The 16,805-nt window shown below is 39.9% G+C and overlaps 2 protein-coding genes across 2 annotated transcripts in view; one reads left to right on the top strand and one right to left on the bottom strand.

Moving 5' to 3' along the window:
* Positions 1 to 16,805, bottom strand: part of sugct (succinyl-CoA:glutarate-CoA transferase) — a 556,340-nt gene that overhangs the window by 94,976 nt on the left and 444,559 nt on the right. The window lies entirely within an intron of this gene.
* ncf2 (neutrophil cytosolic factor 2) lies at positions 641 to 15,836 on the top strand (the record flags this gene model as incomplete). The annotated part of the gene is made up of 15 exons (XM_079489888.1): positions 641 to 814; positions 1,167 to 1,249; positions 2,410 to 2,518; positions 4,932 to 5,066; positions 6,298 to 6,405; positions 7,930 to 7,992; positions 8,699 to 8,742; positions 10,641 to 10,782; positions 11,157 to 11,216; positions 11,464 to 11,605; positions 11,817 to 11,860; positions 13,017 to 13,168; positions 13,634 to 13,778; positions 15,151 to 15,268; positions 15,745 to 15,836. The coding sequence occupies 15 exons, from the start codon at positions 641 to 643 to the stop codon at positions 15,834 to 15,836; spliced, it is 1,611 nt and encodes a 536-aa protein (XP_079346014.1).

Below are 16,805 nucleotides of genomic sequence, written 5' to 3'. Positions count from 1 at the left end.
ATAAGCTACTAATTTAGACTGAAGTAATTAAAGCGGGTCATGTTTGCATGTTGTGGAATTGTAAACAGCTCAAACCAATATTATATCAGTATCCTGACATTAACCTGAGTCAGTGAAGGTGGGGGCCGCATGTGGCCCCCGGGCCGCCAGTTGCCCACCCCTGCTCTAGTATGTGAGGAGTCTATAATCCAAAATTAACTCATTTTGGATTAAAAAAAAAACAGTTTTTCTCCTCTCCTGAACAGTTCTCTGTATCAAAAAGAGTCACTTGTGTTGTATTACCTCTGTAGGCCTACTTCCAATACAGAAGTCTAACTTGTAGTAGTTCCTCATTTTGCTGCTGGGGACCAGCTGGACTACTATAGCCTACTTTAGCACTTTACAGTCACAGCAGTGGATCATGTGATGTGCTATAAAAAATAAAAAATAAAGCAAAAACTTTTTTTTTTACTGAATGACAAAAATGAAAGAAACTAACAAAATAATAGCCAACAGAGAATTTAAAAAATGATTACATAAAAGATGGTTGTCACATCGTGTGGCCACACTTCCTTCTCTCAATCTTTTGGGGAAATGTGTTCAAATAGGCTTCGAGTTCCTCTATTTAGCCAGTCGGCTCGGTTGCGTCTGAGGTGACAAGATGAGTTTCGTGGACACCCTGCGACACTGGGACAAGGCCGTAGCCTGCGCTGACGGAAAAGAGATTTCTGAAGCCCTCAGTATCTTCCTGTCTATCCAAGAGCCAAACTCCAAGATCCACTACAACATTGGCTGTCTCCAACTGATCAACCAAGACTTTGATGCTGCCGAGAAGGTATATGTCTGAGGTTATGTCATCTCTGAAATCTGTTTTATAATTATTGTTCAGTGGTGGAAAGTAACTTTACTTAAGTACTGTACTTAAGTACAGGTTTGATGACATTTTACTTTAGTGGAGTATTTCCAATACTTCCATCCATGTTGTACTTTTACTCGATTTAACTTTAATTGAGTATTTCTACATTGCCGTATTGATACTTTTACATAAGTTAAGTTACTTAAACATTTGAGTATTTTTTTCCACCCCTGTAACTGTGTCTGTCTTCTCTTTTTCTCAAGTCATGTAGAAACGGAGAATTAAGGAAGTTACCTGATTCTCTCCATTGCTTTTTCTTTTTTTCATTCAGGCATTCGACCGTAGCATAGGCAAAGATGAGCATCTGGCGGTCGCTTTCTTTCAAAGAGGAATCACCTTCTACAAGAAGGAGAGGCAAGAGACTCTCGCTCATCTTCATGAAATCCAATGCAATGCAATGCTGTTGTTATATTGTTTGTTGTTATCAGGGGGGTCATCAACATGTGTGTCCGTGGCAAAGACTTGGTCTTGTCTGTGGCAAGTTTTAGATGTTCTGCTTTACACACAATGTTCTCATTTCTTCTCATCACTCACTTACTGAATGTCAAGTATCCAGGCTTTCATCAGAATATGTATGTATGACACTGATGTACTTACAAAACACTATGGTATGAGTCTTAAATGCTTTATTTGCAAGGACCCCTTTAAACCCATTTTGACCTGAGATCAGATTCTAAAAATGTCTTCTACATCCTGACAGTTTTCTGAAAAAGCTATGTTTCTATGTCAGTCGTTCTTCGATTTTTCAAAAATAGCAGACCTACAAGCTCGTAGCGCACCACTCGGTGGCGCGCTATGAGCTTGTAGATCTGCTATTTTTCAATAGCTAAAGCATAACATAATGCTAACACCCAAAGGGGTTCCCGCCCAAAATGGGTTAAAGGGGGTTCCCCGCCCCAGAATGGGTTTTAACTATGAGTGTACAAATGGAACCATTCCATTTGTTCACTCTCAGAGTTACAGACCTTTCATGGTCATTGCTAGCTCTTTATGCGTTTCTGATTATTGTCCGCACTCGTTTTGTGTGTCTGTTGGTTAATGCATAAACACGCTCCTTTTATAATCATTAACTGGCTTAACCCATTACATTTGGGAAAGCGTCAGTGTCATTTTAGAATTGTATCACTTTAACTATACTAATAATATACTACAGTATGTGATATACAAGCTTGTAGATCTGCTATTTTTGAAGAAAAAACGTCATAAAGATTGCTACACATCTTTGAATATATATTCTATAAAGCAGAGATCTTTAACTCAGATCTTTGCTTCTGGTGGGTCCCTGGAACAAAACCTTTTTTGAGATAGAGACCCGCGGCCAAATACACATCATTTTGAGGGTCCTTGACATCATGAAAACGTTTGCTTGATATAGCAACATATTAGGTTTTTCAGAAACCGGATAGGATTAAATTTAGAAGACATTTTGTAGTTAATCGGCCTCAGGTCTTTCTATTAGTGTTAGTTCATTCATTGCAGTGGTGAGTGAGTGACTGGTATGTTTCTGTTCAAAGGTTCGAGGAGTGTCTCGATGACTTCCAGTATGCCTTAAAGGAGCTGAGGGGCAACCAGCTTATCGACTACAAGGCCCTCGGTCTCACATACCATTTATATGCTTGTGAGGTAAGTGTCTGAAAGGCGACTAATACTATGACGAGAAATGTTCGTCGACTAACCTTTTTTTTCACTGACGAAAACTAAATGGAAACGACATGAATTTCATGAAAACGATAAGCTAAAAGTAAGACTAAATATCGTCAACAAATAAAAACTAGACGTACATTTTTGCAATGTTTGCAAGGGACTAGTGGACAAGCCATGCAGTATAAGTAAGGCACGACACAAGTCATTTTACACTTGGTTGCATGCTGAAAATAGCAGATCTACCAGCTCACAACGCGTCGCAGCACGACTCGTTTTGAGCTTGTAGATCTGCCATTGTAAAATCAGCTAGTGTAAAATCAGTCATTACGACGGCATCAAGGCCCACTAAAATCTTAGGATATTTAGTCAACTAAAACTAGACTAACACTAAAACATTCCAGGTGACTAAAATATGACTAAAAACTAAATGAAGTTTAATTCCAAAGACTATGACTAAACTAAAACTTGCTGCCAAAAACAACCCTGCTGAAAGGCCTGCTATAGGGTGATGTCATCACACAACAGCCAAATGTTGTGACACACTACTAGTAAGACTGTGACAAGATGCAGCCCCACCTACAATATAATTCAATTGAATTCAAAGGAGCTCTATTGGCATGAGAAAACATACGTTTACATTGCCAAAGCAAGTGTCAAAATATAATAAAAACAGTTGAACATGGGGAAAGTATACAGTTGGAGGAATTACATAATTTTAGATAGTATAGGCCTATATACACGTTATACACTAGGGTATAAAGCTTAAAAAAAAAACATATCAGAATTAGTTTTGCAGTCACTTAGAGACAAATAGCAGAATTTGTTTCTCAAGACTATTTAAATAGTATACAAAAAAAACTCACCTGGCGCATGGATCATAACGCACGCACGTGCACGCGCACACGCACACACACGAGATGTGTTTAAAGGTAGCAGCTCTGTTTACATGTGCAGTAGGTCTAGCGGTCTACTTGGGACTAACGATTCTATTGGCCAAACTCCTTTTGTCGCAACAGTTCACAAATCTTGCTGCTGCTGTGTTGCACAATACAATACAGTATCCCAGTGGTTCTCAAAGTGGGGTCCAGGGACCCACATGGGTCCTTGAGGGAGTTCCAGGGGGTACCCAGCTAAATGATAGTTAGGAACCAAATGGACCCTTGTGGGTCAGTAACTCAGAGAGTGTACAAATGGAACCAAATGGAGCCTGACGAGTCCATTTGGTTCCATTTGTACACTCTCAGAGTTAAATTAACGTTGATTTTACAAAATTAAAATTGGGGTCCCAGAGATAGAAATGCCATTAAATGGGGGGGGCGTCCGTAGCCTAATGCAAGTAAAGCTGGGGGTCCTTGAAAATAAAATGGTTGAGAGTCACTGCTAGAGCTGTACAAATATTCAAATTGTCAATTTGGGGGTCCTTGACATGAAAACGTTTGAGAACCAACATCCCACACACATTTTAAACGTCAATGAAACCGAGGGGCCTATCTTTCCGTATACCAAATGCTCAGTGGTGGACAAAAAAGTGGACATACAAAACGAGTGGACAACAATATTACCAGAAACACATAAAGAGCTGGCCCCTGAATGACCATAACATGGTCCATTTGCTTCCATTTGAACACTCTCAGAGATAAGGTGGTTCCTTGCAAATATAACATTTGAGAACAACTAGTACTAGTTGGACTCCAGTAATGTGTCATACATAGTGTCATAAATCAGTGTCATACATATTCAGAAGAAAATCTGGAGACTGGCATTCAGTAATTCATGGGTCGTATGATCAAAATTCAAACATTAGAATGGTGTGTAAAACAGAAAATCTAAAACATTTGCCACGGACACATTTGTGACCGTTTCTGACTGAGGCTAAGTCATTGATTTTTTTCGTCTCGTTTTTTTCATGTCATGTGAAAGCAGGGAATCATAGCTTCAAATTGACATATTGGTTGTTCAGTTTGACCCACCAGTTTTGGAGATATGGCTTATAGAGTAATGTCTTGCAGAAAACAGCGAGTTGAGAATTCAGGTTTAAAAGGTTCACTTCTGTGGCCTCTTACACCTAGCTACATGTTTAAGCATTTATTTCATATTTACATGTCGATTTCAGCTCTGACATTTATTTCAGACATGGTCTAGTATGTGAAGAGTCAGTCTATTTAACTCATTTTGGATAAAATAAAATAAAAATCAGTTTTTTTCCTCTTCTGAACAGTTATGGTCCTCACACACGAATTCGGATTCTTAAGCGGCGTTTCTCCATCGGTTTTCCGAAAAACACGGCCGGTGTGCAACCACCATTAGTCTTGCCGCCATCTCGGTATCAAAAAGAGTCACATCTGCACGTGTACGGACATATTGACGACCCCTGTCTGCACGTCCCTCTCAGGTCCTTCACAACATGGCGCTGGCTCGGGCTCAGATGGGCCGATGGGACAAGGCCCAGGAGCACCTGGTCTCTGCACTCAACTACAAGACCGAGGTCAAGCTCAACCTCCTGGACAGAGCCCTGGAGGCCACGCTGGTCAGTCCCAATTTAACACAGTTTTCGGAAAACCTTTTGGTGTTAGCATTATGTTATGCTTTAGCTATTGAAAAATAGCAGATCTACAAGCTCATAGTGCGCCACCGAGTGCCGCGCTACGAGCTTGTAGGTCTGCTATTTTTGAAAAATCGAAGAACCACTGACATAGAAACATAGCTTTTTCAGAAAACTGTCAGGATGTAGAAGACATTTTTAGAATCTGATCTCAGGTCAAAATGGGTTAACACATTTAGACCGAAGCCAAGCTCAGCCTCCTGGACAGAGCCCTGGAGGCCACGCTGGTCAGTCCCAAACTAACCTCACGTCACCATGGGCTTTACACCTCGGAGGAAAGCCTGGTCTGGAGCGGATGGTAATTTACATCATGTTGTAGTCACTGATTTGTAGTCATCAGGCAGGAAACCACAAAGCGGAATAAGAAGTACCCATTCATAGTACTGATTCCGCCTTTTGTGGTTTCCTGCCAGATGACTATACAAATCATTGACTACAACATGACGAAAGTTACCATCCGCTCCTGACCGGATCATAAACCCGAAATGGAATGCTGCCCAGGCTAGTCCCGCAAACAACCATGCATGAACCTGCATCTGGTGTTTCCCAAACACTGGGTCCGGACCCATTTGTGGGTCGCAGACACATTATTATGAGTCCCCTAATTTTTGGTTTGCTAAATTTGGTTTTTAATTATTATTATTATTTCAAAACATTTAAAAAAAAAAAATCCCCTCCGCAAAAAAGCTAAACTTTTCATGAACTAAACCAAAGTTCAATGATTTTTTTTCAGTAACTTCACAAAGGAATAAATAATGAATCGGTGAATGTAATGCACAATCTATGTAAAGGACACATTGCTGTCCACAGGGCAAAAGGGCAGGTGCTCTATCATTCCTAGGGCAGTATTATGCGTGTCTTAAGTACCAGGTCTTATTACTTAAATTAAGACCTGAAGGCGTGACCACGCCTCCAGGTCTTAAGTTAAGTTATAAGACATGGTACTTAAGACACGCATAATACTGCCCTAGTGTCTATGCACATCCCTGGCGCTATATAAATGCACCAATTATCATTTTGAAGTCATGGGGATGGGTTTTTTTTTTCTTCACATTCCTGGGCCAATAACTGGATGACCGGCAGAGTCTCCGGTATGGGGTTGAAGGAATATACCAATGTGAAATATTAATTATTAGAATGTTCTCCCCACTGACAGAAACGGAAACTATTCAAGCTGGCCGAGGTCCCAGCGAAACTGCTCTTTAAACCAAACCAGAAATATGTGGCCGAGCTGGAAAAGAAAGACTACCTGGGGAAAGCTAAGGTACCGTTTTACTTCAAAGGATTCATATCATAATGTACTAACTCCCCCCCGCCATCATATTGTACAGTAGGACATTGTTAAACTGAAGCTGAATGTGGAGGTTATCCGAATGAGTGAATGTCAAAGTCATGCTCACCATAGTGGCATTGCACTTTAAGCCCTTAACTCTGAGTGTGTACAAATGGGTCCATTTGGTTCCATTTGTACACACTGTACACACTCTAGAGTTACAGACCTGTTATGGTCATTCAGGATTAGCTGTGTTTCTGGTAATATTATTGTCCGCTCATTTTGTATGTCCGTGATGGGGGTGCCATCATAATATTGTACAGTAGGATATTGTTAAACTGAAGCTCATGTGGAGGTTATCCGAATGAGTGAATGTCAAAGTCATGCTCACCATATAGTGGCATTGCACTTCAGAGAACTTGGGAATGGGCTACATATAGGCCTATACAGTATAACTTAGTGATTCCATTTTTTTTTTAGCTATATATATAATAATGATAAAAGAATGGCTATTTACTTGCAACCTATTGTTTGGTAACAACTGCGGTCATCAACATTGCAAAGACTTGGCCTTGTCCGTGGAACATTTTTTATTTTATTTTTTCCACACATCATTAGGCTATAATGTTCTCATTTTGATCATGAGACCCAATTATACTATATGTCAAGTCTCCATGTTTTCTTCAGAATATGTATGACACTTGCAAGGACCACCTTAACTGTAAATCCATGTGTACACGCTCAGAGTTATGGACCATGTTATGGTCACTCAGGGTTAGCTCTCTATGCGTTTCTTTCTGGTAATATTTATTGTCCAATGTCCACTCATATTGTATGTCCGTGGCAGGGGTCATCGCCATGTTGGCTTGTGGTGGACATTTTTGCCAAAATTATATTTGATATTAATTGATATCACAAGAAATACAAAGAGCTAGCCCTGAATACCCATGTGTGTAACTCTGACCCATTTAGGCCTGACCTCAAAATTAAAAATCTAGAAGATTTTTAATTTTTTTTTTTTTTCCTTTTCTGGAAATAAATATTTTCACGATTTTTCAAAGATAGCAGACCTACAAGCTCGTAGCGCGCCACTCGGTGGCGCGCTATGAGCTTGTAGATCTGCTATTTTTCAATAGCTAAATTATAACAATGTTTAAAACACCAAAAGGGGTTCCCGCCCAAAATGGGTTAAGGGGGTGCTTGCAAATAAAACATTTGAGAACCACTAGTTGTATGCTACAGTGTCGTAGTGTCATACAGTACATATTCTGAAGAAAAGCTGGAGACTTGACATTTCAGTAATTGGGTCTTATGATCAAAATAAGAACATTATAATGGTGTGCAAAACATTTTCCATGGACAAAACGGAGTCTTTGCCATGGACACGTTTGTCCGTGAACGGACATACAGAATTGATGACCAAAATGTCCACCACAAAGCCAGCATGGGGATGACCTCCTGTTTGGGAACCAAACCAGTTGTATTCCTAACTCAGCTGTGCTTTCCTTCCCTCAGGTGGTTGCCTCTGTTAGCCCTCGGGACGCTGGCTTCTCTGGGTTTGCTCCCCTACAACCACAGGTCAGGTATACCCAAAGGTCAATTTTGACAGCAAATTTAGATTTAGATTTTAGTCAGTCTTGTAGTTTTGTTTGTTTAGTCATATTTCAGTCATCTGAAGTGTGTTAGTGTTAGTCTAGTTTTAGACGACTAAATATCATTAAGGTTTTCGTCGACTAAATCTACAGTTGATTTTGTTGACAGAAAAGTATTTTAGCGGGACTTGATGCCGTTGTAATGGCTGATCTTTACACTTGGTTGCACCTCTAAAAATTACCAATCTACAAGCTCACAACTTGTGAGCTTGTAGACCTGCTATTTTCAGAGCGTAACCAAACATAAAATGACTAGTCTTTTAGTTCTACTGGATCTCTTCTCCACTAATCCCTCCCTGACATTTTAGTCTAGTTTTAATTTGTTGACGAAAAAAAAAGGTACTCGACGAACATTTTTTCGCCATAGTTCTAGTCGACAAAATGAACAACCGGCATCTTTCTAAGATCTAGAATGACCCCCAAATAATGTTTGATTACGTTAAAAGCACGCATTCTTTCTAGACCGGCATCTTTCTAAGATCTAGAATGATCCCCAGATAATGTTTGATTACGTTAAAAGCATGCATTATTTTTAAATCGTTACATTTGGTTGTGTGAATACTGAATACTGTATGTGTTAGATTTTCCTCAGAGCTAATGTTTTTATGTATCCATGTATTTTTATTGTATAGGTTGAAGACATTCCAGTCGATCCGAAGCCCCCCGAGACTCTGAGGTAGAGCGTTCTAAGTGCTTCTAATCTAACCAGTGGTGTAAAGTAACCAAGTACATTTACTCAAGTACTGTACTGTTACGTTAAGTACAATTTTGAGGCATTTGTACTTTGAGTATTTCCAATTTCCAATACTTTTACTTCTACTCCATTACATCTCAGAGTCAATTGTTGTTGTTTTTTTACTTTTACTCCACTACAATTATTTGAAAAGTGTAGTTACTAGTTAGTTACTTACTATATAGATTTTGATTATCATTACAAAACATACATCAGCCCTGTATACAACATACATTTTGGCCATTTGAAAATAGCAGATCTACACGGCAGGTGTGCACGTGCCTGACAGGACGAGTTGGCACCTAAACATTGTGGACACGTACGTGTATAGTACATGATCTGAGCATTCATGCTACATATAGGTTACTTATCTTGCTAATGTCCATAACAAGTTGCTATAGCCACAGGTTTTGTAGCAGGCCTTAAATAGTATTAAGTAAGTATTCAAGCTTATTCAAATCACTTTACATACATGACTCCAGACCATTTTTAAATAAATACATGGTTCCTTGCAGAGTCAGAGGCCCCTTTTCCACTGGTTGGTTCCCAATGGGAACTGGTTCAGTTCTTTTTGGTTCTTAGTCCATGAGCCAGAGCTCCAAAATTGGAATAATTATCAATTGACTGGGCAAAACCATACGTATATTAGATTGTTATCACCATGAAACTTCCCCAATTGAGTACTTACACAAAGACAATGATTTATTGTATTACTAATTTTACATTTTTAAATATGCAAATGAGGCATTAGGTAGGAAAATATGCAAAATAATCGCAAATACGAAAAAGCTACTACTGTGGAAGGGTTATCATGTATTAATTTACTTGTATTGATCCTATAAACAATTTAATATAGGTCTAGTTTTTCCCACCAATTTTGGAGCTCTGGCTCATGGACTAGTAACCAAAAAGAACTGAACCGGTTCCCATTGGGAACTAACCGGTGGAAAGGGGTCTCAGAGTGGTACACTCATGCTCCCAGAAGGCTTAACCAATAAACCATACTAATACTGTATTTTTGGTCACCAGATAGTTAGTAGCCAGATAGTTCCTCTAGCACCACCTTCAGGCCAACAGTTGCACTTGCATAAACCATATTTCAAAGTGCATATTGCCCAGGGCAGGGATGCATTGCTGGGGTTTAATTAAGTCAGTGGTTCTCAACCAGTGCTCCAGAAAGGGGGTTCCAGGTGGTCCCCAGCTAAATGATGGAGAGTTGCTAACCAAATGGACTAGTGATGCACCGAATATTTGGCCGCAGAAAATATTCGGCAGAAAATGGCTAAAAATGCATTTTCGCCTATTCGGTTTCGGCCCGAATAGGCAGAAAATACATCACTGAATAGTGTATGCAATTAATGCATTCAAAAGAGCTGAATAAATGTTTTTTGGACCCATAATAGCGATTATTATTTAAGTTAAGTTTTGCCATAACCATTTATTTTATAGCTTTAGATAGCTTTAAGGTACGGCCATGACAGCAATGGTAGGAAAAAATATATAATATTACCGTATTCTGATATTCGGTATTCAGTTTTCGGCCAACTGTTTCCTATATTCGGTATTCGGTTTCGGCCAAGAATCTCCCTTTCGGTGCATCCCTAAAATGGACCCTTATAGATCTTTAACTCTTGAGTGTAAAATGAAACCAAATGGACCCGCAATGTTACGCTCTCAAGAGTTAAATTATCGTTAAACATCTGCATTACGTACGGGGCAGCTACAATGAATATCAAATATCTAAATACTGAATCGAGCAACTTGAAAACGGTCTGGGGTGTTCACATAAACCCAAGTACAATAAAATGACCAAATGTGTGGTTCCTATAATATCTCTGCAGGGCGTTTGAAGGAGAACCCCACACGGTCCTGTATGAGTTCGTCCCTCAGAACAGCGAGGAGCTGGCTGTGGTGCCTGGAAACTTGGTCTTCATGCATGCTAAGGGCCAAGACAACTGGGCCTCTGTGCTCTTCAACGGCAGAGTAAGTACTGATATTTGATTTTGACAGCAGATACAAGCTCACGTGTCGCGCTGCGACGCGTTGTGAGCTTGTAGATCTGCCATTTTCAGCATGCAACCAAGTGTAAAATGACTTATACTGTATCTCTTGTCCACTAGTCCCTCCCTAACATTTTAGTCTAGTTTCTATTTGTTGACGAAATTGTCAATATATTTAGTCTTAGTTTTAGTCATCATAGCTTAGTTTTCATTTAGTTTTCGTCAGTGAAAAAAGGTAGTTCTCACTCTGGTGGGCGCAAAGCGTAGCTACTTGTGAATTACATAGTTTTATTTGGTTAATATTGCTATATTAACCAAATATTAACTCCCCCCCTAATATTGCTATTTCATTTACAGAAGGGCCTTGTTCCTTACAATTTCCTGCAACCCATAACCTTGTCTTCTAAGCAGTATCAGGTATGGATTTTAGTGTGTGTGTGTGTGTGTGTGTGTGTGTGTGTGTGTGTGTGTGTGTGTGTGTGTGTGTGTGTGTGTGTGTGTGTGTGTGTGTGTGTGTGTTAGATAAAATATTCATGTTACTTCTAAACGTATTCATAAACAATTTGTGAACAATACATAATCTTTTATTGTGTGGTGTATGTCGTCTGTCGATGACTCATGACTCCTATTGAATAAATGTATCCATCCATACTGCATGTTGTAGGATCTGAAGAAAAACGGGTCTGGAGCAGCTCCGCCTCAGAGGAGAGAAGCGCCTGTCAGTCCAGCTGAGAAGAGTCCTGTTGCTTTGGAGAGGAAAGGGAGTCCCGCCACCGCCACCGCCACCGCGAGCACGCGCCAACCAGGTACAGTTTGGCATGTCAGGTGAATCACAGGGTAATTCTAAATGGAGTGAGATTTATTAGCTCAAATAATTGTGATCAAGCAATTATGTATTTATGTAATAACTGTGACGTTCTTGACGTAGACTAGAGGTTTCATGATACACATGAAGGAAAAGATGAAAATGATTTTTTTTCTCTTCCTTCCTTCCTTTCTCTTTCTCCATCATGTCAGGCTACACTCCTGACGTTAAACGTGAACAAGACGCGGTGGAAGAGGTATGTCGAGGCAATCATTGCGTGATAATACCCCAAAAGCTCATTTAAGCAATATTACACGAGACGGCGTAGTTTAACGTCATAATGCACGCCTTCAATGCTGCAGGAAAGAAAGGCAGCGCAGAAGTGCATTAATGACATTAAAGCACCCCCCCAAGTGTAATATTGCAATTATACAACAATTAACCTTAAAATTAACAATATTTTAATGACAGATGTAGCCACTACGACCACAAATGTCCCAAGAAACTCGATAGCCTAGCCACCGAGTCTTCTGCGCTCTGGGAGAAAAGAGCAGGTGAAGTCTTTGTTTTGATTAGGTGTTCCATCAAGCTTGTTTGAGGCACGGCTAGAAGGCTGTTTCAACCAATCAGATTGATTCCTCGAAGCGACCTGTTGTATAATGCTGTTTTAAAGATGGAGTGCCGTGATTTATTTTTCCCAGTTTGTCATGTGTTTATGAGGTCAGAGGTGACAGTACTTCATTAGACCCCTTGGTGTGGTTGTTATGTGCAATGATATCTTCCCTTTGTATTTAGGGTTTCTTCCTGGAGGCTGACAGTCAAACGTGCCAATGAAAAAAAACAGTGATATAGTGACATCACAATATCATCCCCTCCTCTAACCCCTCCCCCTTTATCATACAACGACAGCTGTGGGTGCGGCTTCAGTTCAGGTGGATCACCACCCATCACCACCCACCAGGCAAACCAGGCCTATACTTAATGAACTGGTGGTCCACATAAAAACAGCATTTTAACAAATACTGTACACTTTTCTGAAACAATTCTTCCTCCTTATATAATAATAATAGCTGATGACCATGTTTAAGTGTGGGGAAAAAATCACGGCACTCCATCTTTAACTGTATATCAGTTAAACTGTACATCACTGTTTTAACTATATATCAATGTTTAACCCATTTTGGGCGGGAACCCCTTTTGGTGTTAGCATCATGTTATGCTTTGGGTATTGAAAAATAGCAGATCTACAAGCTCATCTGCTATTTTTGAAAAATCGAAGAACGACTGACATAGAAACATAGCTTTTTCAGAAAACTGTCAGGATTTAGAAGACATTTTTAGAATCTGATCTCAGGTCAAAACTGTCTATTAGCGGCACTGGAATCTGAAATCTCTGCCTGTACGTGTTTTAGAGTTCAGAGCCTGGTGAAAGCCCACTGTGCACGGTCAAAGTGTTTTACACGTACACCATAGCCGTGTCCGTGTCCGCGGGATCTCCATACGCCGCGCTGGTCCAGAAAATCAGCAGGAAACTCAACGTGCCGGCCGACTCCATCACCTTGAGGTATACGGTCAATACCGGTCATTTCCATAGCGGCAGTGTTGTTTTTGGCAGCAAATCTCTATTTTAGTTTAGTCATAGTCTTTGGAATAAAACTTTAGTCATAGTTTTAGTCATATTTTAGTCACCTGGAATGTTTTAGTGTTAGTCTAGTTCATACGAATTTAGTCGACCAAAATTAATTTTGGCGGTCCTCATAATGACTGTTTTTACACTTGCTGAAAATAGCCGATCGCCGACCACACTTATACTGTATCTCTTGTCCACTAGTCCCTTCCTAACATTTTAGTCTAGTTTTTATTTGTTGACGAAATTGTCAGTATATTTAGTCATAGTTTTAGTCATCATTGCTTAGTTTTTATTAAATTTTTATGTAGCTGTCATTTGGCTTGCTAGGTGCATGTCTATATTGGTTCATTGTAAACTAAGACTGAAAATAAACAATTCGTTCATTCATTCATTTCCCAGTCTGAGCTCCACAGACAACGGACAAACAGTGATGGATCCCAACACTGACATGGAGAAGGTTTGGAGCCGGGCCAGCGGCGGTCGCATCACTTTGAGGTGCGAGAAGAAGGATCAGGATCAGGATCAGGATCTGAAGGAGGAGGTGGTAAGAACTGGTCTCTTTTGTATCTCAAATGGAGCCTTACGGGTCCATTTGGTTTCATTTTACACTCTCAAGAGTTAAATTATTGTTAAAGATCTGCATTAGTTAATTTACAAGAAGTCTACAATTAGATAATGTTAATTATAATAATGAATTGATCAATTATTTGAATCGTTTGCATCTGCATGTTGTCTCTCCTAATGGTACCACATCAATACAGCATGGAATTGTGGTCAAAAACCTATCCGTCGACAATGAAATATTCTGTGCCTTGTGTCTGAGAGGCTAAATCTCATCAAATGGTGGTCCGTGGCTCCGATGCTGAATAGATAATGTATTTTACTTAGTTGTAACAGAGTATTATTGATACTTTTACTTACTAATTTTCAACATTTTACTATGTCATTAATATACCTCCTGTTGTGTGGAAATAATTAAAGTCCCCCCATTCTGTGTTTCCTAGAACTGGAGTTATGAAAAAAAATCATTAACATTGTGAATCACGTCCTCCAGCTGTCATCAAGATGTGATTCAGTCCTCCAGTTCTAGGAAACACAGAATGGGGGGAGCTCTATGGTATATTAATGGCATAGTAAAATGTTGAAAATGAGTGGTATTCCCCTTTGAGTAAAATACTTGAGTACTTTTTCCACCACTGTTGAAACCCACTGATCTGTGTCATGTTGTTGTATTTTTAGCACACAGATTAATTGCAGCCAGCCAAGCAGACTCAACTGGTCGATCTTCATTCGTACTGTGTTGTGTTTTTACAACTTCTTAGCACACAGATTAACAGCCAGCCAAGCAGACTCAACTGGTCGCTCTTCATTCATACTGTGTGTTATTGTGTTTTTAGCACACAGATTAACAGCCAGCCCAGCAGACTCAACTGGTCGCTCTTCATTCGTACTGTGTGTTATTGTGTTTTTAGCACACAGATTAAGCCAGCCAAGCAGACTCAACTGGTCGCTCTTCATTCATACTGTGTGTTATTGTGTTTTAGCACACAGATTAAGCCAGCCAAGCAGACTCAACTGGTCGCTCTTCATTCGTACTGTGTGTTATTGTGTTTTTAGCACACAGATGAACAGCCAGCCAAGCAGACTCAACTGGTCGCTCTTCATTCATACTGTGTGTTATTGTGTTTTTAGCACACAGATGAACAGCCAGCCAAGCAGACTCAACTGGTCGCTCTTCATTCATACTGTGTGTTATTGTGTTTTTAGCACACAGATGAACAGCCAGCCAAGCAGACTCAACTGGTCGCTCTTCATTCATACCGTGTGTTATTGTGTTTTTAGCACACAGATGAACAGCCAGCCCAGCAGACTCAACTGGTCGCTCTTCATTCATACTGTGTGTTATTGTGTTTTAGCACACAGATGAACAGCCAGCCAAGCAGACTCAACTGGTCGCTCTTCATTCGTACGAGTCTTCCAACCCAGAGGACCTTCAGTTCAACAAGGGAGACACCATCACACTTCTCTCCAAAGGTGAGCTCAGGGTTGGATATTCTTCTGTGCAAGAAAAACGAATTAATTTCGTAATGCGCTGATGCATGGCGATAATGTTTTATCCCTGCTTCTGGTCAGACGGAATTCAATTAAAGGTAACTTTTGGGAAACGTAGTTGAATGTTTCATAATAACATCACAATTGAATGAAAACGTTATTTTTAACCCTGGCGTTCCTGTTGTTTTGGGCAAATTAAATTTTAGGGATATTTTATACAAAATGGTTATTTTATACAAAAGAAAAAAAATATATAGCGGATTTACTACAAGCTCACGTGTCGCATCATGGTGCATTGTGAGCTTGGAAATCTGTGATTTCTGCTATTGTCATGCATGGGGCAAAGTGGTTAGAGGAAAACGCATTCATTTCTAAGGCTTTGTCAAAGTAAAAAATTATAATAATAATAAAAATACGCCATTATAAATGATTGTAATGAATGTTTTTCTCTTCCACAGTCAACGAGCAGTGGTATGAAGGCCGGTGTCATGGAAATATTGGTATATTTCCCGCCAGTTTTGTGGAAGAAGCACCCGTCGGTGGTCAGTGACAAAACACAGCGGTCACTCACGCCCAGCGGTCATCGCCGGCTTGTGGTGAACATTTTTGTCAACATATTCTTTTTGCCACGGACATACAGAATGAGTGGACAATCATATTACCAGAAACACGTAAATAGATAGCCCTGAATAACAGTTCTGTGGACACTTGCGGGTCCATTTGGTTCCATTTGAAAGAAAAACGATCATCACAATGAATCAAAAATCAAATGTTTATCATTGTGATTTATCATCACAAACATTTTACTTTGAATCTCTTACTTGACTGCATTCCCAAGTAGTATTTACTACTGCTTCATTTAGTCTTTCTGGTCTTTAACCCATTAAAACCTGGGGAAGCCTCTGTGTCGTTTGAACCACTTTAACCATCATTCTATACTTTGGCTACTCAACATTAGCAGATATACATGGTCATAGTGCGGCACATAGTGTTAAGGCAGTCTGTAGGGCATATGCTCAGAAAGACAATACATATAATAATGAGGCAACACAAGAATTCAGATAGCAAAGCACAAGAGTTCTTAAAAGGTTCTATACCTTGAGTCAATGTCACTGTGGAAGTATAAGGTGGCGAACTTAAAAGAGGGTCCAAGGCAGCTCTGTCCAGTAGAAGTAGAAAAATCCTTTATTTCATTGATTAGTTTAAATATTAAAAACAAGGGTTTAAAAACACGACCAACGCGTTTCGGCCTGCATGGGCCTTCATCAGGGTCAACTGTAAGAATTCAGAGTTTGGAAGTATGAGGATTTTACTCGAGGAAGGAGCCAAGACTTACATGACCTGTTCATGCATGGAAACCCCAGTCTGACTCCCAGAGTAACATAGGATCACAGTCTGACTCCCAGAGTAACATAGGATCACAGTCTGACTCCCAGAGTAACATAGGATCACAGTCTGACTCCCAGAGTAACATAGGATCACAGTCTGACTCCCAGAGTAACATAGGATCACAGTCTGA

The sequence above is a fragment of the Electrona antarctica genome (assembly GCF_951216825.1).
Source record: "Electrona antarctica genome assembly, chromosome: 20".
In the NCBI taxonomy this organism is placed as follows: domain Eukaryota; kingdom Metazoa; phylum Chordata; class Actinopteri; order Myctophiformes; family Myctophidae; genus Electrona; species Electrona antarctica.
The sequence above is the reverse complement of the archived record's forward strand: the minus strand, read 5'-3'. Positions and strand labels throughout refer to the sequence as shown.